The sequence below is a fragment of the Somniosus microcephalus genome, chromosome 2, assembly GCF_052327205.1.
Source record: "Somniosus microcephalus isolate GS21.2 chromosome 2, FLI_Smic_1.0, whole genome shotgun sequence".
NCBI lineage: Eukaryota > Metazoa > Chordata > Chondrichthyes > Squaliformes > Somniosidae > Somniosus > Somniosus microcephalus.
The window spans coordinates 80,244,001-80,269,192 of NC_140988.1; the positions used below are offsets into that span (position 1 = coordinate 80,244,001).

The window sequence follows — 25,192 nt, forward strand, 5'->3', positions numbered from 1 at the left end:
AGAGAGGTTTAGGCAGGGAATTCCAGAGCTTAGGGCCTAGGCAACAAAAGGCACAGCCACCAATGGCTGAGCGATTATAACCAGGGATGCTCAAGAGGGCAGAATTGGAGGAGCGCAGATATCTCAGGAGTTGTGGGGCTGAAGGAGATTACAGCAATAGGGAGGAATTTGAAAACAAGGATGAGAATTTTGAAATCGAGGCGTTGCTTAACCGGGAGCCATTGTAGGTCAGTGAGCACAGGGGTGATGGGTGAACGGGACTTGGTGCGAGTTAGGACACGGGCAGCCGATTTCTGGATCACCTCAAGTTTACGTAGGGTAGAATGTGGAAGGTCAGCCAGGAGTGTGTTGGAAGAGTCAAGTCTAGAGGTAACAAAGGCAAAACAAATGGCTACAATTCCTTTTCCTAATTCCTGCTGGAAGTCCATGCATGTGAATATCACTGGATAGCACAATTGGAATTAGTTAGGATTGCTGTGAAAGAGCCAAACACTCCCTGGGCCAAGCTCACAACTGAAGAATGGCATCTGGGGAGGTACTGGAGGTAATCATGGACTGACTACTAGAGTTAATCATCTCTGCCTTCAGGAGAGAAGCAAATGGTGAAAGACATCAAAGGGCTGAGGAAAGCAAAATTTCTTTTTGCAGATTCATTGTGGTATGACTTCTCAGGCTCTGAGGCAGATCAATAAAGCAGAGTTTATGCTCACTCTAGTTTAACTAACATGACCTCACATATGCACTGAGTACTTGATTAAAAAAATCTAAACACAAAAGGCAATTTCCATAAATATTGTGACATCTGTGCCATGGTGTTGCTCATTGCAGTGTCATCCAACGCCAAAGAGTGCAGGGAGGTAGATTAGAGGCTCCAAACTGTCAAATTTCTATTTGCAGGCCTGAGGGCTGGTGTGTGCCTCCCTGAGGCAGGCTAGAAATGACAGTGGTCCAGGTGCACATCACCAGGCCTGGTTGGGCCTGCAAAAGGATTAAAAAGTACAACATGTACTATAATTACAGGGCAACATCTTAAATATAAATATTGAACTAAAAAAAAAAATTCAGATTTCTATAAAGTATTTCTTTCAATTAATTAACTAACGAGAGAAAAACCTCTTATAAAGTCCCAATTTAATTGTTAAGACCCAATTTTAAGAATCAATTTCAATCCTCGCCCACTACCCCAACTAACAAGCACCATTACTGAATTGTAAAACACCATCTTCTCCAAGCTGTTACTTGGCTTTGGTCCAGTAAGATTTCATTTTTCAATTACATCAGTTGGGGAATAAGAAATCTATAATGTGCTTAATTAATTTTAAGCGCATTTCTCAGCAGGATTAACACCTCACCATATTTTGATGGTACACAGCATGTACCAAAAAAAAATTCAAGTTCATTCCTCTGATTGAGATGTGCAAAAACAAATTAAGCACACTTCAGACCAAAAATCTTGTTAAAATAAATGTTGCTTTTGCTTTCCAACCTGGATCTTGGGAAATTTTTATTTTTGGATTTTTCCCTATGAATTTGGTTTTATCTTCCTTCTTTAAAAATTAAAGTTGCCTTTCTAATTTTATATATTCATGTAGCCATCCTTGGCCTTTATCCTTATTAGGGGGCATTTTGTGTCTGTATTTGTGGAAACCATAATGATGCAAACTACCGCCCCATCTCCAAACTCCCTTTCCTGTCCAAAGTCCTTGAACGTGTTGTCGCCTCCCAAATCCGTGCCCATCTTTCCCACAACTCCTTGTCTGAATCCCTCCAATCACAAGTGCCAGGCAATGACTATCTCCAACAAGAGAGAGAGGAAGTCTAACCACCGCCCCTTGACAATCAACAGCATAACCATCACCAAATCCCCCACCATCAACATCCTGGGGGTCACCATTGACCAAAGCGTAACTGGACCAGCCACATGGATACTGTGGCTATGAGAGGTCAGAGGCTGGGTATTCTGCAGCGAGTGTCGCACCTGACTCCTTTCTACCATCTACAAGGCACAAGTAAGGAGTGTGATGGAATACTCTCCACTTGCCTGGATGAGTGCAGCTCCAACAACAAGAAGCTCAACACCATCCAGGACAAAGCAGCCGGCTTGATTGGCACCCATCCACCACCTTGAACATTCACTCCCTCCACCACCAGCGCACTGTGGCTGCAGTGTGTACCATCTACAAGATGCACTGCAGCAACTTGCCAAGGCTTCTTTGGCAGTGCCTCCCAAACCCGACCTCTACCACCTCGAAGGACAAGGGCAGCAGGCGCATGGGAACACCACTACCTCCAAGTTCCCCTCCAAGCCACACACCATCTTGACTGGGAAACATAGCCATTCCTTCATCACAGCTGGGTCAAAATCCTTGAACTCCCTCCTGAACAGCACTGTGGGAGTACCTTCACCACACGGACTGCAGTGGTTCAAGGCGGCAGCTCACCACCACCCTCGAGGGCAATTAGGGATGACAATAAATGCTGGCTTTGCCAGCGACACCCAATCCCATGAACGAATAATTAAAAAAAAAGTTTCTGCCCCTGCCACAGCATTGAAACACCCCTCAAAGTCACAAATGACATCCTACGTGACTGTAAACTATCCCTCCTCATCTTTCTTGGCCTGTCTGCTGCCTTTGACATGGCTGACAACACCATTCTCCTCCAAAGCCTCTCCCCCATCATCCAGCTGGGTGGGACTGCACTCGCTTGGTTCCATTCTTATTTATCCAGTCATAGGCAGAGAATCACCTACAATGGCGTTACTTCTCTCTTCCGCACCATTACCTTTAGAGTCCCCTCCTATTTTTTAATCCATATGCTGCCCCTCGACAACATCACCCGAAAACACAAGGTCAGGTTCCACATGTACGCCAACGACACCCAGCTGTATTTCATTACCACTTCTCTTGACCTCTCCACTGCCTGTGATTTGTCACACTGCTTGTCTGACATCCAGTACTGGTGAGCATAAATTTCCTTCAACTAAATATGGGAAGACCAAAGCCATTATCTTCAGTCTCTGCCACAAACTCTGTTCCTTTGCCACCGACTCCATCCCTCTCCCTGGCAACTGTGAGGCTGAACCAGACTGTTTGCACCCTTGGTGTCATACGTGACCCCGCAATAAGCTTCCGACCACATATCCTCTCCATCACCTAGAGGCCTGGACTAATAATCCAGAGACACAAGTTCAAATCCCACCACGGCAGCTGGGGAATTGAAATTCAGATAATTAATTAATTAAATCTGGACTAAAAAAAAATAGTATCAGTAATGGTGACCATGAAACTACCAGATGGTTGTAAAAATCCATCTGGTTTAGTAATGTCTGTTAGGAAAGGGAATCTGCTGTCTTTACCTGGTCTGGTCTGTTTGGGACTCCAGGCCTAAAATGTGGTTGACTCTCAACTGCCCTCTGTGGTTCAAGATTGCAGCTCACCACCAACTTCTCAAGGGCAATTAGGGATGGACAATAAATGTCGGCTTGCCAGCGACACCCACATTCCACAAACGAATAAAACAAAATCACCAAGACCGCCTACTTCCACCTCCGTAACATTGCCAGACTCCGCCCCGCCTCAGTTCATCTGCTGCTGAAACCCTCATCCGTGACACGGTTACCTCTAGACTTGACTATTCCAATGCTGTCCACCCTAATTTGAGCCCGTTCTGGAGTCATCCAGAACACTCCATATCCTAACTTGCACCACATCCCATTCACCCGTGATTGCGGACCTATACTGGCATAGATTTTAAAATTCTCATCCTTGTTTTCAAATCCCTCCATGGTCTCACAACTCCCTATCTTTGTAACCTCCTCCAGCCCTACAACTCGCCAAGATCTCTACGCTCCTCCAATTCTGCCCTCTTGCACAACTCAGATTTCCTTCGCTCCACCATTGGCGGCTCTGCCTTCAGCTGCCTAGGCCCCAAGCTCTGGAATTTCTTCCCTAAAGCCCTCTGCTTCTACCTCCCTCACCTCCTTTAAGATGTTCCTTAAAACCTACTTCCACCTGTTCTAATATCTCATGTAGCTCTGCCAAATTTTGTTTGATAATGCTCCTGTGAAGGACCTTGGGATGTTTACTAAGTTAAAGGTGCTACACAAATGCAAGTAGTTGTTGTTTAAAGTTAAAGGAAAATATTGGGCTGTATGCATATTCTCCGAGATACACCTAGTAAAATAAAGTGACCCTAATTTTCTAGTTTGCAGATTGACAGGTATAACTGGATAAGATATATATATTTTTTTTATAAATGTCACCTTAAGTAATGTTTTTACTACAGCTAGAATATATGCGGAGAAGACGTGATATGATTTATATCTGATGTGAGGCTTAAAAGCGGCGGCAGCAGCGAAGCATACCAATTCAGCAGCGGGGAGAGGGGTAAAAAGTAATCAGAGTGTGACGTCACCAGGGAGCAGGTAAGTGATTGGTTGGTGAGTATGGTTGGTGAGTATTTCTCTATTTTTTAAACTTTAACTCTAGTTTATAGTTGCTACGGTCTTTCTGGTGTAGCGGGGACTGTTGTTAAACCATACAAGCGCCCTAGTGTATATCTTTAATTGGTGCTATTGTATTAATTTAAATTAATTAAAGGGTAAGTCATGTCAGGACAGCCCAGCCCCGTGTTATGCTCCTCTTGCTCTATGTGGGAATTCAGGGATGCTGCCTGTGTCCCCGACGACCATGTGTGCCAGAAATGTATCCAGCTGCAGCTACTAGTAGACCGCATTGCGGCACTGGAGCTGCGGATGGATGAGTTTTGGAGCATTCACGATGCGGAGAGGGTCGTGAGTAACACATTTAGTGAGTTGGTCACACCACAGGTAAGGGCTGCACAGGCAGAAGGGAAATGGGTGACCATCAGGTGAAGCAGGCAGATAGTGCAGGGGTCCCCTGTGGACATCCCCCTCAAACAGGTATACTGATTTGGATACTGTTGAGGGGGGGGATGACTTACCAGAGGAAGGCAGCAGCAGCCAACTTCCTGGCACCAGGGGTGCTTCTGCTGCTCAGGAAGGGAGGAAAAAGAGTGGGAGAGCAATAGTGGTAGGGGATTCTATTGTAAGGGGAACAGATAGGCGTTTCTGTGGCCGTAGACTTGACTCCAGGATGGTTTGTTGCCTCCCTGGTGCCAGGGTCAAGGATGTCACTGAACGGCTGCAGGGCATTCTGAAGGGGGAGGGTGAACAGTCAGAGGTCGTGGTTCACATTGGGACCAATGACATGGGTAGGAAGAGGGATGAGGTCCTGCAGCAAGAATTTAGGGAGCTAGGTAGCAGATTAAAGAGCAGGACCTCAAAGGTTGTAATCTCTGGATTACTCCCAGTGCCACGTGCTAGTGAGTATAGGAATAGGAGGATAGAGCAGATGAATGCGTGGCTAAAGAGTTAGTGCAGGAGGGAGGGCTTTAGTTTCCTGGATCACTGGGCCTGCTTCTGGGGAAGGTGGGACTTGTACAAGTTGCACCTGAACCAGAACGGGACAAATATCCTTGCGGGGAGGTTTGCTAGCACTGTTCGGGGGGGGGGGGGGGTTTAAACTAACTTGGCAGGGGGATGGAATACAGAGTGGAGCTATAATAGGGGGTGATGTACAGCCAAATATAGAGGAAAAAATAAGTCAGACTGGAAGGCAGAGCAAATATGTAACGGCACAAGGGAGTAGGGCAAGGCTAAATGGCATTTATTTTAATGCAAGGAGTCTTACGAATAAGGTGGATGAACTGAAGTTGTTGATGAACACATGGAGTATGATATTGTTGCTATCACGGAGACATGGTTGAGGGAGGGGCAAGACTGGCAGCTCAATATTCCGGGGTATAGAATCTTCAGGCGAGACAGAGGTGGGGGGGGGGGGGGGTAAAAGGAGGGGGTGTCGCAATATTAATTAAGGAGACAATTACTGCTGTAAGGAGGGATGATATATTAACAGGTTCCTCTAATGAGGCCATATGGGTTGAACTTGAAAACAAAAAGGGGACGAGCACTTTGCTGGGAGTGTACTATAGGCCCCCAAACAGCCAGGGGGAGATAGAGGAACAGATATGTAGGCAAATCTCAGAGAAATGTGCAAATAATAGGGTAATTATAGTGGGGGATTTCAACTTCCCCAATATTAACTGGGATAGTCAGAGTGTGAAAGGCTTAGAGGGTGCAGAATTCTTAAAGTGCATCCAGGAGAGCTTTTTGAGCCAGCATGTAGAAAGTCCTACAAGAGAGGGGGCGGTACTGGGCCTAATTCTAGGGAATGTGGCCAGGCAAGTGGTAGATGTGTCAGTAGGTGAGCACTTTGGTGACAGTGACCATAATTTGGTGAGATTTAAGGTAGTCATGGAAAAGGACAAGGATGGACTGGAAATAAAGGTTCTAAATTGGGGGAAGGCCGATTTTAATAGGATAAGGCAGGATTTGGCCAATGTGGACTGGGATCAGCTACTTGAAGGAAAATCCACTTCAGAAAGGAAATTGAGAGAGTACAATGGCAACATGTTCCCGTAAAGGTCAAGGGTGGGACCAACAAGCCCAGGGAACCTTGGATGTCAAGGGATATATGAGAATGGATTAGGAAAAAAAGAGGGGCTTTTGGCAGATACAAAGGACTAAAGACAGAGGAAGCCCTGGAGGAGTATAAAAAGTACAGGGGGATACTTAAAAAAAGAAATTAGGAGAGCGAGGAGGGGCCATGAAATAACACTGGTGAGCAAAAGAAAAGGAAAATCCTAAGGTGTTTTATAAGTATATTAAGGGCAAGAGGATAACTAGGGAAAGAGTAGGGCCCATTAGGGACCAAAGTGGCAAACTGTGTGCAGAGCCAGAGGATGTAGGTGGGGTTTTAAATGAATTTTTTGCATCTGTGTTCACTATGGAGAAGGACGATGTGGACATAGAAATTGGGCAGGGGGACAGTGATATACTTGAACATATTAGTATCAAGAGGGAGGAGGTACTAGCAGTTTTAGCAGGCTTAAAAGTGGATAAATCCCCAGGCTCGGACGAGATGTATCCCAGGCTACTATGTGAGGCAAAGGAGGAGATTGCAGGGGCTCTGACAAATTTTCAGAACCTCTCTGGCCACAGGGGATGTGCCAGAGGACTGGAGAACAACTAACGTAGTACCATTATTCAAGAAGGGTAGTAGGGATAAACCAGGGAATTACAGGCCAGTGATCCTAACATCAGTGGCAGGGAAATTATTGGAAAAAATTCTGAGGGGCAGAATTGGTCTCCACTTGAAGAGGCAGGGATTAATTAGGGATAGCCAGCATGGCTTTGTCAAGGGAAGATCATGTCTGACCAATTTGATTGAATTTTTCAAGGGGGTGACTAGGTGTGTGGATGAGAGTAATGCAGTGGATGTGGTTTACATGGATTTCAGTAAGGCTTTTGATAAAGTCCTGCATAGGAGGCTGGTCAGGAAGGTAAGAGCCCATGGGATACAGGGTGCCGTGGCACATTGGATCCAAAACTGGCTTAGTGGCAGAAGGCAGAGGGTGATGGTGGAAGGTTGTTTTTGTGACTGGAAGCCTGTGTCCAGTGGGGTACCGCAGGGATCGGTGCTGGGTCCCTTGCTGTTTGTGGTCTACATTAATGATTTAGAAGTGAATGCAAAAGGTATGATCAGTAAGTTTTCAGATGACACGAAAATTGGTGGGGTGGTAAATAGCGAGGCGGGAAGCCTCAGGCTACAGGACGATATAGATGGGTTGGTCAGATGGGCGGAACAGTGGCAAATGGAATTTAACCCTGAAAAGTGTGAGGTGATGCATTTTGGACGGACTAACAAGGCTAGGGAATACACAATGAATGGTAAGACCCTAGGAAAGACCAAGGATCAGAGGGACCTTGGCGTGCATGTACATAGATCCCTGAAGGCAGCAGAACAGGTGGATAAGGTGGTTAAAAAGGCATATGGGATACTTATATTCTATGCCTCGGCTAATGAAGGCAAGAGCAGGGAGGTTATGCTGGAGCTGTACAAAACGCTGGTAAGGCCACAGCTGGAGTACTGTGTGCAGTTCTGGTCGCCACACTATAGGAAGGATGTGATTGCTTTGGAGAGGGTGCAGAGGAGATTTACCAGGATGTTACCTGGGCTGGAGCGCTTCAGCTATGAAGAAAGACTGGACAGGCTGGGGTTGTTTTCCTTGGAGCAGAGAAGGCTGAGGGGGGACCTGATTGAGGTATACAAAATTATGAGGGGCATAGAAAGGAACTTTTCCCCTCATTAGAGGGGTCAATAACAAGGGGGCATAGATTCAAGGTAAGGGGCAGGAGGTTTAGCAGGGATTTGAGGAAAAACTTTCACCCAGAGGGTGGTTGGAATCTGGAACTCACTGCCTGAAAGGGTGGTAGAGGCAGGAACCCTCAACATTCAAGAAGCATTTCGATGAGCACTTGAAATGCCATAGCATACAAGGCTACGGACCAAATGCTGGAAAATGGGATTAGATTAGACAGGGCTTGATGGCCGGCGTGGACGTGATGGGCCGAAGGGCCTCTTTCTGTGCTGTATAACTATGACTCTATGACTATTAACTGATGGGTAAGTCCAGTGGTTTACAACGGCTAGATCAAGTCAAATTTCCTTAATTTAATTGTGAAATCCTGACCAGCATTTCAGGGATCTCATTGCAGAATTCCATCCTTTCATCTACAAAAAGCACAGTTCATTAGGGTTACTCATGAGTAAATGTTGCAAGTAAGTTATGATCACTGTCACATACAGGCCACAAATCGTACCCAATGGCTCACATATAATGTATGTCATGTTAGGAAAGTGTCTTTAAAAATCAGATTGCATTTATATGCAGCTCAAATTCAGTTGTTAATGTGGGTGAGAATTAAGTGGAACAGCACTCAAATTCTTAAGTAAAGTAAGCGGTCATATTTTCAGTCTTTAATACTCTGCTTTTAAAGTATGTTATTCTTGTGCATGTGTATGTCCTACTTGCACATGGAAGTATTACTACCCCCCTTCCACATCCCACAACCACCCATCCCATGAAATAGAGCTGTTCTAAATTTCATTATGGCAGTGGCTCCTGCACAAAAGACAGTGCAGGCCACGTGCACCAAACTCTTGCCATGGTGGCGCAAAGGCGAGTAAAAGCAAGGATTTTAGTGTTACACTCTTGCAAGGCTTAGGTAATTTTACTGTTTTAATTTAGCTGGTTAACAAGGAATAAAAATAAAAATGAACTTAGATATTTGGAAGCACCAAGATCAAATAGGATAATTACTTTCATCATCACAATGATCTTCAAAATAGCAGATGCATGGTTGAAAAACTGTGATATGAAGTAGTAATTCTTTACACAGAGTGATCAACATCTAGAAAGGGTTTCCAGGAACAGAGGTGTTTCCAGGAACAGAGGCTGTGGACTCATTAGGGAGCAGCTAGGTTCATGGTAGGTTTCATATCCTGGAAGGATTAGGACTTTTTCATCAAAACCAATCATATAGTTTGGCTATGATTCCTTTTTCTGCTTTTCAGTCAAAAATTAATTTACAAAAGTTAGCTCCTGTTGTGTTCATTAAAGAAGGGATTTCCTTATCTACTGTGCTAAATATGTATTTGAAGCCGAGTAGTGAAGATTCAATGGGATGAAGATCAGGTTCGACAATGGGCGGGCAGATTACTGACCAGGTGAAAGTGAAGCTACCCCTATGGTACCTCTTCGTAGTTGTAAACCAAATTAAAATACTTTGCTTTGTTGCTGAATTAAAGTAATTACAACAACAAATATCATGAATTAGAGAATGGGAGCAGTTCCATATTTCTACCCCTGATGCTGAGTTTTATGCACAGAGTTTCCACTTTCCAGTTAGGAGGCAGAACTAGAATCAAGACCGACAGCTACAGAATCTGAAGTCTTGGTTGTATCAGTGTAATTAAATACATATGCAACTAAACTTCAAAAGATAAAATGTCTTCATGGAAGCTAGAACTTTACAAAATACAACTATGAAAATCCTTCTTGTGCAGAACAATTGATGGGCAGTTAAATCGGACCGTTTGGTTTTCACAATTGTATAACCTCACACTTTCCAGTATTGTATTCATCTGCCAAATCTCTGCCCACTTACTTAGCCTGTCTATGTCCCCTTGAAGGTTTTTTATGTCCTCCTCACTCACTACTTTCCCCCCCATCTTCGTATCATCTGCAAACTTTGATATGTTACACTCGGTCCCCTCCTCCAAATCATTAATATAGATTGTAAAGAGTTGGGGACCCAGCACTGACCCCTGCGGGGAAGTCTAAATACACTACGTCCACTGGTTCCCCTTTATCCACCCTATATGTTACTTCCTCAAAGAACTCCAGCAAATTTGTCAAACATGACTTCCCTTCATAAAACCATGCTGACTTTGTCCTATTAAATTATGATTATCCAAATGTCCTGTTACTGTCTCCTTAATAATGGACTCCAAAATTTTACCTACCACAGATATTAGGCTAACCGGTCTATAGTTTCCAGCCTTCTGTCTACTGCCCTTTTTAAATAAGGGTGCTACATTAGCAGTTTTCCAGTCTGCCGGGACCTTTGCCGAGTCCAGGGAGTTTTGGAAAATTATTACCAATGCATCCACAATCCCTACCGCCACTTCCCTCAAGACCCTAGGATGTAAGCCATCAGGTCCAGGTGATTTATCTGCCTTGAGTCCCATTATTTTACCGAGTACCACTTCCTTAGTGATTTTGATCGTGTTTAGCTCCTCCCCCCCCCTTTAGCCCCCTGTTTGTCCAGTGTTGGGACATTCTTAGTGTCTTCTACTGTAAAGACTGATATAAAATATTCAGTGTTTTTGCCATCTCCATATTTCCCACCATTAATTTTCCGGTCTCATTCTCTAAGGGACCAACATTTACTTTAGCCACCCTTTTTCTTTTTATATAACTATAAAAACTCTGTTTTTATATTTTTTGCTAATTTACTTTCATAATCTAGCTTCCCTTTCTTAATCAATCTTTTTGTTATTTTTTGCTGTCTTTTAAAGTTTTCCCAGTCCTCTATCCTCCCACTAGATTTGGCTACCTTATATGCCCTTGTTTTTAGTCAAATACTATCCTTAATTTCTTTACTTAGCCACGGATGGCTGTCTTTTCTTTTACACCCTTTTCTTCTCAGTGGAATATATATTTTTTGGAAGTTGTAAAATAACTCCTTAAATGTACACCGCTGATCATGTATCGTCTTACCCTTTAATCTATTTTCCCAATCCACTCTACTCAATTCCGCTCTCATACCTTCATAGTCTCCTTTATTCAAGCTTAGCACGCTTGTTTGAGATCCAACCTTCTCACCCTCTAATTGAATATGGAATTCAACCATGTTATGGTCACTCATTCCAAGGGGATCCTTTACTAGGACATTTTTAATTAATCCTGTCTCATTACACAGGACCAGATCTAAGGTTGCTTGCCCCCTGGTCGGTTCAGTTACATACTGCTCAAGGAACCCATCCCTAATAGACTCAATGAACTCATCCTCAAGGCAGCCCTGCCCAATTTGATTTGTCCAATTAATAATAGTTAAAATCCCCCATAATTATAGATGTTCCCTTATTACAAGCCTCAACTATTTCCTGATTGATACTCTGTCCAACAGAGTTGCAACTGTTCGGAGGCCTATAGACTACGCCCACTAGTGTTTTTTTCCCCTTATTATTCCTTGCCTCCACCCAAACTGTTTCATTATCCTGATCTTTTGACCCAATATCATTTCTCTGTATTAGTGATTCCTTCCTTTATTAACATAGCCACCCCACCTCCCCTTCCTTCCTGCCTGTCCTTCCTGGTCGTTAAATAACCTGGTATGTTTAATTCACAGGCAGTGTCACCCTGCTGCCATGTTTCTGTAATGGCCACAAGATCATACCCATATGTAGTTATTTGTGCCATTAACTCGTCTATTTTGTTACAAATGCTACATGCATTCAGAGAGAGAACTTTCAAATATGTTTTGTGACACTTAGTTCCTGCTTTTGCCCTTTTTATTCCTTTTACTCCATACCTTCTGCCCCTTCCTGACACGCTCTGGTTTTTAATTTCCCCACTGCTACCTAAGTCTATGACCTTCTCTGTTGTCATTTTTATTATTTGCTCTCCAGGAACCTCCCCCCCACTAGTTAGTTTAAAGCCCTCTCTACAGCCCTAGTTAAAAGATCCGCCAGGACTCTAGTCCCAGCACTGGCCAAGTGAAGCCCGTCCCAACGGAACAGCTCCCTCCTGCCCCAGTACTGGTGCCAGTGTCCCAGGAAGCAAAACCCATTTCTCCCACACCAGTCTTTGAGCCACGCATTTAACTCTAATTTTATGGCCTCCTTCTGTGCCATTATGACTATATATAATTAAATTATTGCATTATAGGCTCTACAGCAAATGCAACTTTTTTTTTTTTTTTTTTTTTATAAACTGGTAGTACGTCAGTTGTGTTTTTATCCATATCTCATTTGCATTGCATTGCTGGTTGCCCTTGTGAAGACAGAAGAATTCCTTAAGATTAGGCTACATTTTAACTTTTTCCTCAGCTATAATGATCCTGCTTCTTTACTATCAATTCCTGTCTTGCCACAGCTTTCCCCTTCATTACACAAAAAGAAACGATGCTTCACTCAATTAACTAATTTATTTACAATACCAAATGCTAACAACTCAATTGTTCAAAAGACGAGAGATTGGCACTGTAAATGTGACAATTTAGTTGCCCCAAAACTGTTCGTCTCCAAATGCTGTACAAACTGAGATCTTGCTTTCAGTGTCTCCTTTACAAGCCCCTGAATGAATTCCACTTTAGCCAACATTTAAGTTGAAATGTGGGTTAGAGTGGTACAACTGATGATTGTGAAATGTGGTTTGGTACTAGTACTGTCAAACCTTTTCTTTCGCAATGCTGTCTGTACTGAACAACTGTGATCCAAGAAACAATCACAGGAATGAAGTTATTATGGGTCCTGTAAATAAGCATTGCAGCAGTTTTTTCTTTTTAAAATATATGCAAATGCTCAGTGAACTGCCTTGCCTGAAAAAATAATTAGAATCAGCTAAAATTAACCTAGGAAAATAATTAAATTTACAAACATTGGTGAGCACAAAAGTTTGGGCTAATTAGAGCCAGTCAACATTGATTTGTAAAGATATCATACTTGACTAACATAATTGAATTATTTGAAGAAAACCCAAGTGTGATGGACAAAGGGAATGCAGTAGATGCGGTATATTTGGACAAAGTGCCACTTAGAGAGACCTGTCGTCAAGATTTAGGTTAGTATTAAAGGCAAAGTAGTAGCATGGACAGAAAGTGGAGTAGGATAAATCTAACCCAGACAATTACTGATCCATCAGCCTCTTCCTAATCATCAAAGTGATAGAAGGAGTCATCAATAATGCAATCAAGTGATACCTAATTAACAATAACTTAGTCAGAATCAGGGGAATTTATAATGGGAAACAAAGAAATGGCAGACCAACTAAATTCATACTTTAGTTCCGTCTTCACAAAGGAGGACACAAATAACCTCCCAGAGATGCCGGGGAACATAGGGTCTGATGAAAGGGTGGAACTGAAAGAAATCAGTATTTGTAGGGAAATGGTGTTAGGAAAATTGATGGGACGGAGGGCCGATAAATCCCCAGGGCCTGATAATCTACATCCCAGGGTACTTAAGGAAGTGGCCCTAGAAATAGTAGATGCATTGCTGGTCATCTTCCAGAACTCGATAGACTCTGGAACAGTACCCATGGATTGGAGGGTAGCTAATGTTACCCCACTATTCAAAAAAGGTGGTCGAGAAAAAGCGGGGAATTATAGACCGGTAAGCCTGACATCGGTAGTGGGGAAAATGCTAGAATCTATTATAAAAGATGTAATAGCAGAGCACTTGGTAAGTAGTGACAGGATCGGACAAAGTCAACATGGATTTACAAAAGGTAAATCATGCTTGACTAATCTACTGGAATTTTTTGAGGATGTAACTGGTAAAATAGATAAGGGAGAACCAGTGGATGTGGTGTATTTGGACTTTCAGAAGGCTTTCGATAAGGTCCCATAAAAGAGATTAGCGTGCAAAATTAAGGCACATGGGATTGGGGGCAAGGTATTGACTTGGATAGAGAACTGGTCGGCGGACAGAAAGCAAAGAGTTGGAATAAACGGGTCGTTTTCCGAGTGGTAGGCAGTGACTAGTGGGGTACCGCAAGGATCGGTCCTAGGACCCCAGCTGTTCACAATATATATTAATGATCTGGACAAGGGAATTGGATGTAATATCTCCAAATTTGCAGACGACACAAAGCTGGGTGGGAGGGTAAGCTGTGAGGAGGATGTCGTGAAACTCCAGTACGATTTGGACAGATTGGGTGATTGGGCAGAAACATGGCAAATGCACTATAATGTGGATAAATGTGAGGTTATCCACTTTGGTGGCAAAAACAGGAAGGCAGATTATTATTTGAATGGCAATAGATTGGGAGAAGGGGAAGTGCAAAGAGACCTGGGTGGTTTTTGTGCACCAGTCACTGAAGGTAAGCATGCAGGTGCAGCAGGCGGTTAAGAAGGCAAATGGTATGTTGGCCTTCGTAGCAAGAGGGTTCGAGTACAGGAACAAGGATGTCTTGCTACAGTTGTACAGGGCCTTGGTGAGACCGCACCTTGAGTATTATGTGCAGTTTTGGTCGCCTTACCTGAGGAAGGACGTTCTTGCCATGGAAGGGGTGCAGCGAAGATTCACCAGGCTGATACCTGGGATGGCAGGAATGACGTATGAGGAGAGATTGTGTCGATTGGGCTTATACTCACTGGAGTTTAGAAGATTGAGAGGGGATCTCATCGAAACCTATAAAATTCTGTCAGGCCTGGACAGACTAGATGCAGGAAGGATGTTTATGATGGCCGGGGAGTCCAGAACCAGGGGTCATAGTCTAAGGATAAGGGGTAAGCCATTTAGGACTGAAATGAGGAGGAATTTCTTCACCCAGAGAGTGGTGAACCTGTGGAATTCTCTGCCAGAGGGCAGTGGAGGCCAGTTCATTAAATATATTCAAAAGAGTTGGATATATTTCTTAAGGCTAAAGGGATCAAGGGATATGGGGAGAAGGCAGGGACAGGGTACTGAATTTGGATGATCAGCCATGATCTCATTGAATGGCAGAGCAGGCTCGAAGGGCCGAATGGCCTACTCCTGCTCCTATCTTATGTTTCTATAACCTGCTCACCGATGCTCAGTTCGGGTTCTGCCAGAACCACTCTGCTCCAGACATGGACGCAAAAGCTGAATGCCAGAGGAGAATTGCTGCCCTCGACATTAAAGCAGCATTCAACCAATTATGGCACTAAGGAGCCCTAGCAAAACTAGTCAATGGAAATCAAAGGGAAAATCCCTCTAGTGGGATAGGGCAGGAAAGTGGAGTTGAAGTCAAAGATTAGCAATGATCTTGTTGAATGGTGGAGCAGATTCGAGGGGCCGTATGGCCTACTCCTGCTCCTCTCATCTTAGGTTCCTCTCCTCTGTTCAGGTTCTAGCGGCTGGAGGTATACCTATGCCAAAGGAAGGTGGTTGTCAAAGACCAGTCATTACAGCTTCAAAAAGTCACTGGAGGAGGAGTTCTTCCAGGAAGGTTTATCAGCCGATCGATCTTCAGCTACTTCATCAATAACTTTTCTTCCATAGGGTCAAGAGTGGAGTTGTTTGCAGACGATTCCACAATGTTCAGCTCTATTCACATTTTCTCCAATAACCAAGCTGCCCATGCTAGCCTACAGCAGCACCTGGATAATATCCAGACTTGGTCTTATAAGTGGCAGCAAAAAAAGTGCCAGGCAATGACCATCTGGCGAGAGCAAGCCCAGTCATCACCCCTTGACCATTAACAGCAGCATCATCGCCAAGTACCCCACCATCAACATCCTGGAGGCCACCGCTGATCAGAAGCAGAGTTGGACCAGCCATATCAACACCGTGGCTGCAACATCAGGGCAGAGATTGGGTACACTGACAAGTGGCTCACCTCTTGACCTCTCAAAGCCTCTCCATCATCTACAAAGCTCATCAGGAGTGTGATGGAATTATCGCCACTTACCTGGATGGGTGCAGCCGCAACAGCACTCAAGAAGCTCACCACCATTCAGAACAGAGCAGTTTGCTTTATTGGTACTCCTGCCACTGAACTCAAGATCCACCCCCTGCACACTGGCTGCAGTATGCATGATCTACAGAATGCACTGCAGCAACTCATCAAGGTTACTTCAATACTCATGTTCAGTGAGCCACCCTCACCAAATAAATAACTAGAATCACCATTGGAGCACTTCCTTCCTGTGATCTCTAACACAGATAAGAACATGAGCAGCAATGTCATGTGGAAATGATCACCTCCAACTCACGCCATCCTGAACCAAACAGATATTGCCATTTCTTCATAGTCACTGGGTCAATATCTTGGAACTCCCTATCTAACAACATTGTGGTGATGGCCCTCCAACAAGGATTGCAGTGGTTCAATGAGAAGGTTCATCACCGCCTTCTCAGGGCAACTGAGAAGATCAATAAATGCAGCACAAGAAATATTGCTTGACCACTGCAAAAGCCAAGGATATCAGGGAAGAAATATAAATTAAAACTTTAAAAACTAGGGTTGCATTCAGTAGAGCACAGAAGGTTAAGGGGAATGTAATAGGTTCAAAGTTTTTAAAAGGTCTGAGGAATAATGAGATGGTCATTTCCATTTGGGCGACAACTTAGGATTAGTTCCAAAAAATTGAAAGGGGAAGAAATTTTAAAAGGAAATAATTTCCACAGTTACTAGAATATGAAATGCACAACACTGGTAGCTATTGGAACAAGCAGAGCATTTAAGAAAAAAATTGATACAGTTGAAGAGGAAATATATTAAAGGGTATAGGGAAAATGAAGTTATAGACAACTCCAATATGGTGCTTGCCCTGGCATAGCCATGATATGCCAAATGGCCACCTCCTATGGTGAAATCTGTATTATTCAACAATCCACTCTAACTGAACAAATTTATTAAGCCAACAAAAGAAAATGCACTCAACATGCAGAATCATACAATTTTTAAAAAACTGTCAAGTGTTTTACAAATTCAGTGTCATTTAGTTAAGTGAAGCTCAGATCTAAGCAGTGCAATTGGCGAATATGAATTTGTTTCCTCCCCTGTCCCAAATATATACACAGAATATGTAACTTATACATTGGTTAGTCACACAAGCAATCATTATACATTTGGAGATTATGCAAAACTGTGAAGCAGAGCACGGTCATTTGGAAGCAAAAACTGAAAATCACATCCTATTATCAATCAATCCACCAGCTAAAACTACTGTTGATTGCACAGCCTAGAAATACACAGGCAGAATTCATTAACGACAGAAAAGGATTACCCATTTTGTCAATCATTTTGAACATGCTCACAAATGAATCATATTCTTGGCAATGTCTTTTGTGCATGAAAAAAATGGGAGCGTGCTCACATCTGGCAACAGAATGTATTAAACCAAAGCAAGAATGTCAAAACCTTCTGCCTTTGTATTCTGCTTTGCATCATAACAAAATGGGACAACGTGCTTTTGTGTAGTCCACACTGTGCTCAGCATTCCACACGAACCTGCAAAGAAAGAAGCGCTCCGGATGAGCTGGAGTGGGCCTGGGTCAGTGGGACACAGTAGCAGTTTGCTGCCACAAACCAGCAAACGACCTAATGGTAAAAATGGGGGTGAAAAAATACCAGTGACTATAATAACCACCACACAGAAAAACACAAATTGTAATAGAAGCAATTAAAATGCTTGTATCCACCCTTACCCAGGTTATTGCCAGTACGAAAGTTACTGCTACCATTCTGACTAGGACACGGCTTTCCAGTGGTGTTTTCTTGGTTGATGTATTCAAAACTATCTTGCAGCCTGCAAAACATTGATCCAAATAAGGATTGTAGAAAAGCACACAAAAGGCATATTTCTGAATTGGTTTAGATATTGATTAAAAAAAAGTAATTCTCCTAATGACTTAGTTGGTGACATGTGTGTGTAACTGATCCACACAGGCCAGAAAGGTCTCTGGTTTGATCCACAATCCATACGGAGTTAGAAATGCCTTCCTTAAAATTTATGATGGAAATATCTTAGTTTCTGACCAGCCTAAGAGCACCAAGACAACTTTGTCATAAGTAGAAAGGAAGTACTCATTTTATGGCATCAATAGTGATGGACAGGTTCAGTTGCCAAAGCGTTTCAACCCCACCCTCTTTAGGTTATAAGCAAGGCAGTTTTTTTTTTTTTTTTTTTTTAAGTATTTTTTAAAATAAAATAACAATTCAGCTCAAAGAAGTTTTAGTTATAGCAAGTTAACTTAGTCACAAAAGCTTTCAAAATGTAAGAATCACAGCAACAGTTAAAAAGAGAAGCTGCCTGATAAATTGGGGACAAATATGAAGGAATCAGAGGACATAACCATGATACCATAATCAACACATTATAGAGAGAGATGCAATTAACACATTGTAGAGCAATCGAAACAGTTTGCTACAGAGCAGTATTCACCGTGAAGCAATTCAAGAGATTTGGAGCAAAGGTGGCAAAAGCCTTTCTACTAATACAATAGACTTGGATAGAAATCATAAAATATTGTACTGTTAAGCTGCCAAACAAACAAAAGACTACCCACAGTATTATTCAACACCAAATATTGAATTGACTGAGGGACAGGATGTTAAATTGATTCCAGCTGAGGTTGTACTACTGTAACGTTAAAATGAGTTACGGCATTTTATCAGACAGTTTCATTATAACAAGCTATTGTAACAACCACTCACAATGAAGCAACCTAACCACCAACTAGGAGTAACTGAATTGGGAAATGTCTGTGTAATCAGGGACTTAGTTTCCCAGGCATTCAATAGTCCAAAGGTGATCCATCTAGCATTGAGGGCAGGATGGCTGAACGATTTGTAGTTATGAACAACAATTGTTTCCTTAGACTTTAGGAAGGAAACTAGGTGTAAATTTGCTATTGTATAGGTGTAAATGAGTACTGGACCTAGTTTTTAGTCATGAACTTGATGTGTGATCAGACCTCCAACTTATGGAGCACCTCGGCAACAGTGACCATATTATTAGATTTAACGATCAGAAAACCAAGGCTACTGAAAATTTAATGTAGACCAGATTTTAAGAGGGCTAAATTTGCAAAGATGGCAGATGATTTGAGCAAGATTGATTGGGCAGTTTTACTAGGCAGGAACAATAGCAACGCTGAAGATAAATGGAATGCTTTTAAAGCTATCTTTATGCAACAGGAAGCCATGTATGGCCCTAGAGATGAAAGGGCACATGGTAAAACAAACCAAATTGGCTAACTGGTCATGCTCAAAAGATAAATTAGACTGAAGCAGAAATACTTACAGGCTTAAGGAAAATAATTCTCAGGAGAACAAAGGTAGGTATCAAAAAGTCAGCTCAAGGTAACAAAAGTGGCTATCTAAGCCGCTAGAAAGGACACTGAAGAGGTCAGAGGTTAGGTGAGATAGTAATAGCAAGGTCTTTTTCAGCTATGTTAGGAGTCAGAAGGCCATTAAGGACTACCGAGGGATTCTTCAGGACAGATTCAAGTGAGCTCCCAGGATATGGCAGATGTTTTAAATGACTACTTTACATCAGCCTTTGCTACTAAAGATAATGCTGGATTATCAATAAATCATAGGATTGATACTATAATTGAAAGTGTCAAAGTAGATGGGACAAAATGAACGAGTGGTTAAGGCGATGGGCTGTTAATCCATTGTGCTTTGTAAGCGTGGTTTTGAATTCCATCCTTGTCAACTATTTCAGGTGTCAGTCATGGCTCAGTGGGTAGCACTCTGGTCTTGGATGCTGAAGATTGTGGGTTCAAGGCCCACTCCAGGGACGAGCACAAATTCTAGGCTGCCACTCCCATTGCAGTACTCGGGGAACGCTGCACTGACGGAGGTGCCGTCTTACAGATGAGATTAGTGAGGCCCCGTCTACCCTCTCAGGAGGCACTATTTGAAAAAAAAGTGTCTTGGCCAATATTTATCCCACAGCCAACATCATTAAAACAGATTGTCTGGTCCCATGCGCGAGTGTGCGTACGCATATATAGAAATTGAGTCAGGATAGGATCTGGCTTAGCGTTAATGTCCCCCACTGTTTGGACTCCGAAATGAATTAAAGGCACTTCGGAGAGGTATTGGGATTTGCCAGAAGCCTCAGAACCATGTGCCAGGTTTAGGAACCACCTCAAAAGAGCGGAGGTACAAGAAGAGGGACAAAGAAACACAATGAAATTTCCACAGTGACGCTGAACATCAGGACCCATCCACTGCTTCTTTAATGTGGCTAACATGAAAGGGAATCTAAAGGTCTTCTATAGGCATAGGAATAGTAAAAAGGTTGTTAGAGGAGCGGTGGGGCCAATTAGGGACCAAAATGGAGAACTATTGGTGGAGGCAGCAGGCATGGCTGAGGTACTAAATGAGTACTTTGCATCGGTGTTTACCAAGGAAGAGGACTTTGCCAAAGCTATGGTAAATTAGGGAGGTTGCTGGGATACAAGAGGAGATAAAAATAGATGAAAGGCTGGCATGGGTGAGTCACTCAGTCCAGATGGGATGCATCCTAGGTTGCTGAGGAAGTATTGGTAGAAATTGGGGAGGTGCTGGCCACAATCTTCCAATCCTGCTTAGATATAGGGGTGGTGCTGGAGGATTGCACATTTTACACCCTTGTTCAAAAAAGGAGAGAAGGATAAACCTGGCAATTACAGGCCAGTCAGTTTACCGCCAGTGGTGGGGAAGTTTTTAGAAACAATAATCCAGGAGAAAATTAATCACCACTTGGACAAGCATGGACTAATAAAGGAGAGCCAGCATAGATTTGTTAAGGGCGAATCGTGTTTGACTAACTTGATTGAGTTTTTTTATTTTTTTTTTGAGATAACAGAGCGGGTGGATGAGGGCAGTGCAGTTGATGTGTATATGGTCTTTCAAAAGGCATTTGATAAAGTACCACATATTAGGCCTTTAAGCAAAAGTGGGGCAGTAGCAGCATGGATACAAAATTGGCTGAGGGATAAAAAAAGAGTTGTGGTGAATGGCTGTTTTTCGGACTGGAGGGAGGTATACAGTGGCATTCCCCAAGGCTCAGTACTAGGACCACTGCTGTTTTTGATGTACATTAATAACTTGGACTTGGGGGTACAGGGCACAATTTTGAAATTTGCAGACATGAAACTTGGAAGTGTAGTAACAGTGAGAAAGATAGTAATAGACTTTAAGACGACAGTCAGGCTCGTGGAATGGGCGGCCACATAGCAGATGAAATTCAACACAGAAGTAGGAGGTGATACATTTTGGTAGGAAGAATGAGGAGAGACCATACATGCTAAATGATACAATTTTAAAGGAGTGCAAGAACAGAGAGACCTGGGGGTGCTCGTGCACAAATCTTTGAAGGTGGCAAGACAGGTTAACAAAGCATATGGGATCCTGAGCTTTATAAAATAGATGCAATCAGTACAAAAGCCAGGAAGTTATACAAAACCTATATTAAACATTAATTTGGCCCCAACTGGAATAGTGTCCAATTCTGAGCACCACTCCTTGGAAAGGATGTGGTGGCTTTGGAGAGGGTACAGAAGAGACTTACTAGAATGATTCTAGGGATGAGGGATTACAGTTATATGGATGGACTAGAGATGCTGGTTGTTCTTGGAGCAGAGAAGGCTAAGAAGAGGTTTGATAGATGTGTTTAAAAACCATGAAGGGTTTAGATAGAGTAAATTAAGATAGAGTAAATGAAGGGTTGATGAGGGCACAGATTTAAGGTAATTAGCAAAGGGACTAGAGGCAACATGAGGGAATTTTTTTTTTTTTTTTTTACTCGAGTGGTTAGGATTTCGAATGGACTGCCTGTTAGGGTGGCAGATACAGATTCAATAGTAGGTTTCAAAAGGGAATTAGATAAATACTTGCAGAAAAAATTGCAGGGACATGGAGAAAGAGCAGGGGGAGTGGGACGAACTGGATTGCTCTTCAAAAGAGCTGGCAGAGACTCGATGGGCCGAATGGCCTCCTTCTGTGATATATTATTCTATGATTCTAGATGCAGATTTAGTCCTGGCTAGAATTATTGATCTCAAAATTAATCAAGCAGTTGGCCCGAAGGTGCTCAAAGAAATAGGGGTTGTGCTTGGTGAGCCACTTGTTCACATATTCAGTAACTCAAGGGTTTAGAATTATTCTCATGGACTGGATAGAGGCCCATGTGGTGCTTATATTTAAAAAGGGCAATAAGTCAGAACTAGGAAATTACCAGTCATTTAGTTTAGCTTTGGTTATAGGCAAGATAGCAGAAGGGTTCATTAGAGATGCTCGGTAAGACCACCATGACAGAAAAGAGGTTATTAGGAAATCTCAACATGGCTTCTGGAAAAGGTGGTCCTGTCTCACCAACCCAGTTGACACTGTTGCTGCAGTTACCAAGCTGGTGGACACTGGAAGCCCAGTTGATAGTGTAGCTTGATTTTCAAAAAGCATTTGACAAGATGACATAAAAGACTGCTAAATAAGACTGAAGCCTGTGGAATTAGAGTGTAGATACTGGGTTGGATAAGAAACTAGTTGCATCCCCACAGAAGGTAGTAATTAATTGCAATAGTTCTGCCTGGGAACTAATCACTAATGGAGTCCCTAAGGAATTGGTGTCAGAGTTGCAGCTCTTCATTTTTATCAATGATTATAGATCGTGATATAGATGACATCAGGGGAACTATTTGCATGTTTGTGGATGACACGAAGATACATGTGGGTGCAAGGACCTTGGATTACAAAAATAGATTGCAGTCCTATCTGGATGCGGCATGGGTACGGGCCCACATCAGTCACATCTTTTAATGTAGATAAATGTAGCATAATGCATTTGGGTAAGGGCAACTCCAAGCACATGCTAAACCTTTATTAGAAGAACTTAATTGGAGCAGGAGTAGGCCTGCTCGAGCCTGCTCCGCCATTCAATAAGATCGTGGCTGAACTTCGGCCTCAACTCCACTTTCCCGCCCCATCCCCATATACCTCAATTCCCCTAGAGTCCAAAAAATCTACCTATGTTAGCCTTGAATATACTCAACGATTCAGCATCCACAGCCCTTCCAGGTAGAGAATTCCAAAGATTCACAACCCTCAGTGAAGAAATTCCTTCTCATCTGTCTTAAATGGCCTGAACCTTATCCTGAGACTATGCCCCCTAGTTCTAGACACTCCAGCCAGGGAAAACCTCTCCGCATCTACCCTGTCAATCCCCCACAGAATCTTATATGTTTCAAGGAGATGATCTCTCATTCTTCTAAACTCGAGAGTATAGGCGCAATCTACTCAATCTCTCCTCACAGGACAACCCTCTCATCCCAGGAATCAATCTAGGTGAACCTTCATTGCACCACCTCCAAGGCATGCATGTCCTTTCTCAGATAAGGAGACCAAAACTGTGCACAGTACTCCAGGTGTGGTCTCACCAAAGCCCTGTACAATTGCAGTAAGATTTCCTTACTCTTGCACTCAAACCCCCTTGCAATAAAGGCCAACATGCCATTTGCCTTCCTAATTGCTTGCTGTACCTGCATGCTAACTTTGTGTTTCCCTGTGTGAGGACACCTAAATCTCCCCGAACACCAACATTTAATAGTTTCTCACCATTTAAAAATATTCTGTTTATCTATTCTTCCTACCAAAGTAAATAACCTCACACTTCCACACCTTGTACTCAATCTGCCACCTTATTGCCCACTCACTTAACCTGTCTATATCCCTTTGCAGGCTCTGTATCCTCCTCACCGTTAATACTTTCCCACCTAGCTTTATCAGCAAACTTAGATACATTGCACTCAGTCATTAATATAGATTGTGAATAGCTGAGGCCCAAGCACTGTTCCTTGCAGCACCTTATTAGTTACAGCCTGACAACTGGAAAATGATCCATTTATCCTTACTCTCGGTTTACTGTCTGCTAACCAATCCTCTATCCATGCTAATATATTACCCTCAACCCCATGAGCCCTTAACTTGCATGTGGCACCTTATCGAAAGCCCTTTCGAAATCCAAATATACTACATCCACTGCTTCCCCTTTATCTAGCCTGCTAGTTACATCCTCAAAAAACAAATACATTTGTTAAACACTATTGCCCTTTCATAAAACCATGTTGACTCTGCCAAGTTATGATTTTCCAAGTGCTGTTACCAATTCCTTACTAATGAATTCCAGCATTTTCCTAGACGGCCAAGGTCAGGCTAACTGGCCTGTTCCCGGTTTTCTCTTTCCCTCCTTTCTTGAATTACGGGGTTACATTTGCTACCTGAAAAAAGTGATTCACTAAGCTTAGATGTTTGAATATTACAAACAAACAGTCAATCACCATATGCACTGTGCATAGGTTTGCAAAACTCCACATTCTAAAATCAGAGATACTTCAGTAAAATAAATTAGGATTTTTTTTTAAAGTTGGTAAAAATCCTATACTTCACTCAAAGTAGAGTCACAAGTAGTAGAACCTTACAGGTTTGAGCTTCCACCAGCACTGCCCATCCTGGCAGAGAAAACTTTGCTGATCATCAGCTGAGGGGGAGAACTAGAGAGGAAAAAAAATGTACAACACTTCAGTCACCACAATAAGTCAATGGCTACATTAGTGGTCTGCTAGAAATTCACACCAAAAACAATCTTACTTTGCAGCTACGATGTTGAACTTAAAAAAAACTTTACAACGCCATAATTTGTATTTTACCTAAGAATCTCCAACAATCAATATATTAAGTCAAATCATCAGAAATGTTCACACTGATGTGACTGATGAACCTACCATCTCCATTAATTTGCAGTATTCTATCAAAATATAGTACTCCATTTCCAGCAAGCACTGTTTTATAACAGGGGGTATTTTCTATGGAATTGTAATTTCCCATGGCGAGCACACAAAATCTAGAACGCGACTACCACTCAAGTTAGTTTATGATACACTCTGGGGCATTTTTTTTCCCATTATGAACTGCAGTGTGAACACAAGAGCATGAAGCAAAATTTAGTAAATGGCCATTTTAACAGCTCAGAAACTAAATTAATCTTAATTGACTGATTAAGCTGCTCCATTATTGTAAA

The 25,192-nt window shown here is 42.6% G+C and overlaps 2 protein-coding genes across 15 annotated transcripts in view; one reads left to right on the top strand and one right to left on the bottom strand.

Moving 5' to 3' along the window:
• rapgef2b (Rap guanine nucleotide exchange factor 2b) overlaps window positions 1–25,192 on the top strand; it is a 1,083,630-nt gene that overhangs the window by 687,680 nt on the left and 370,758 nt on the right. The window lies entirely within an intron of this gene.
• LOC147122779 (folliculin-interacting protein 2-like) overlaps window positions 1–25,192 on the bottom strand; it is a 98,781-nt gene that overhangs the window by 30,618 nt on the left and 42,971 nt on the right. For 3 of the 4 annotated variants that reach the window (XR_015081605.1, XM_086010673.1, XM_086010657.1), the window contains exons 5-7: window positions 24,594–24,665; window positions 17,829–17,929; window positions 17,632–17,721 (exon numbers count right to left, since the gene is read on the bottom strand). Coding sequence is in view for 3 of the 4 variants with exons in the window: in XM_086010673.1 (XP_085866799.1) it covers window positions 17,632–17,721; window positions 17,829–17,929; window positions 24,594–24,665 (263 nt within the window). In the remaining variant the exon portion in view is untranslated. The remainder of the gene's footprint in view (window positions 1–17,631; window positions 17,722–17,828; window positions 17,930–24,593; window positions 24,666–25,192) is intronic. The other variant, XM_086010665.1, reaches the window with a different exon arrangement.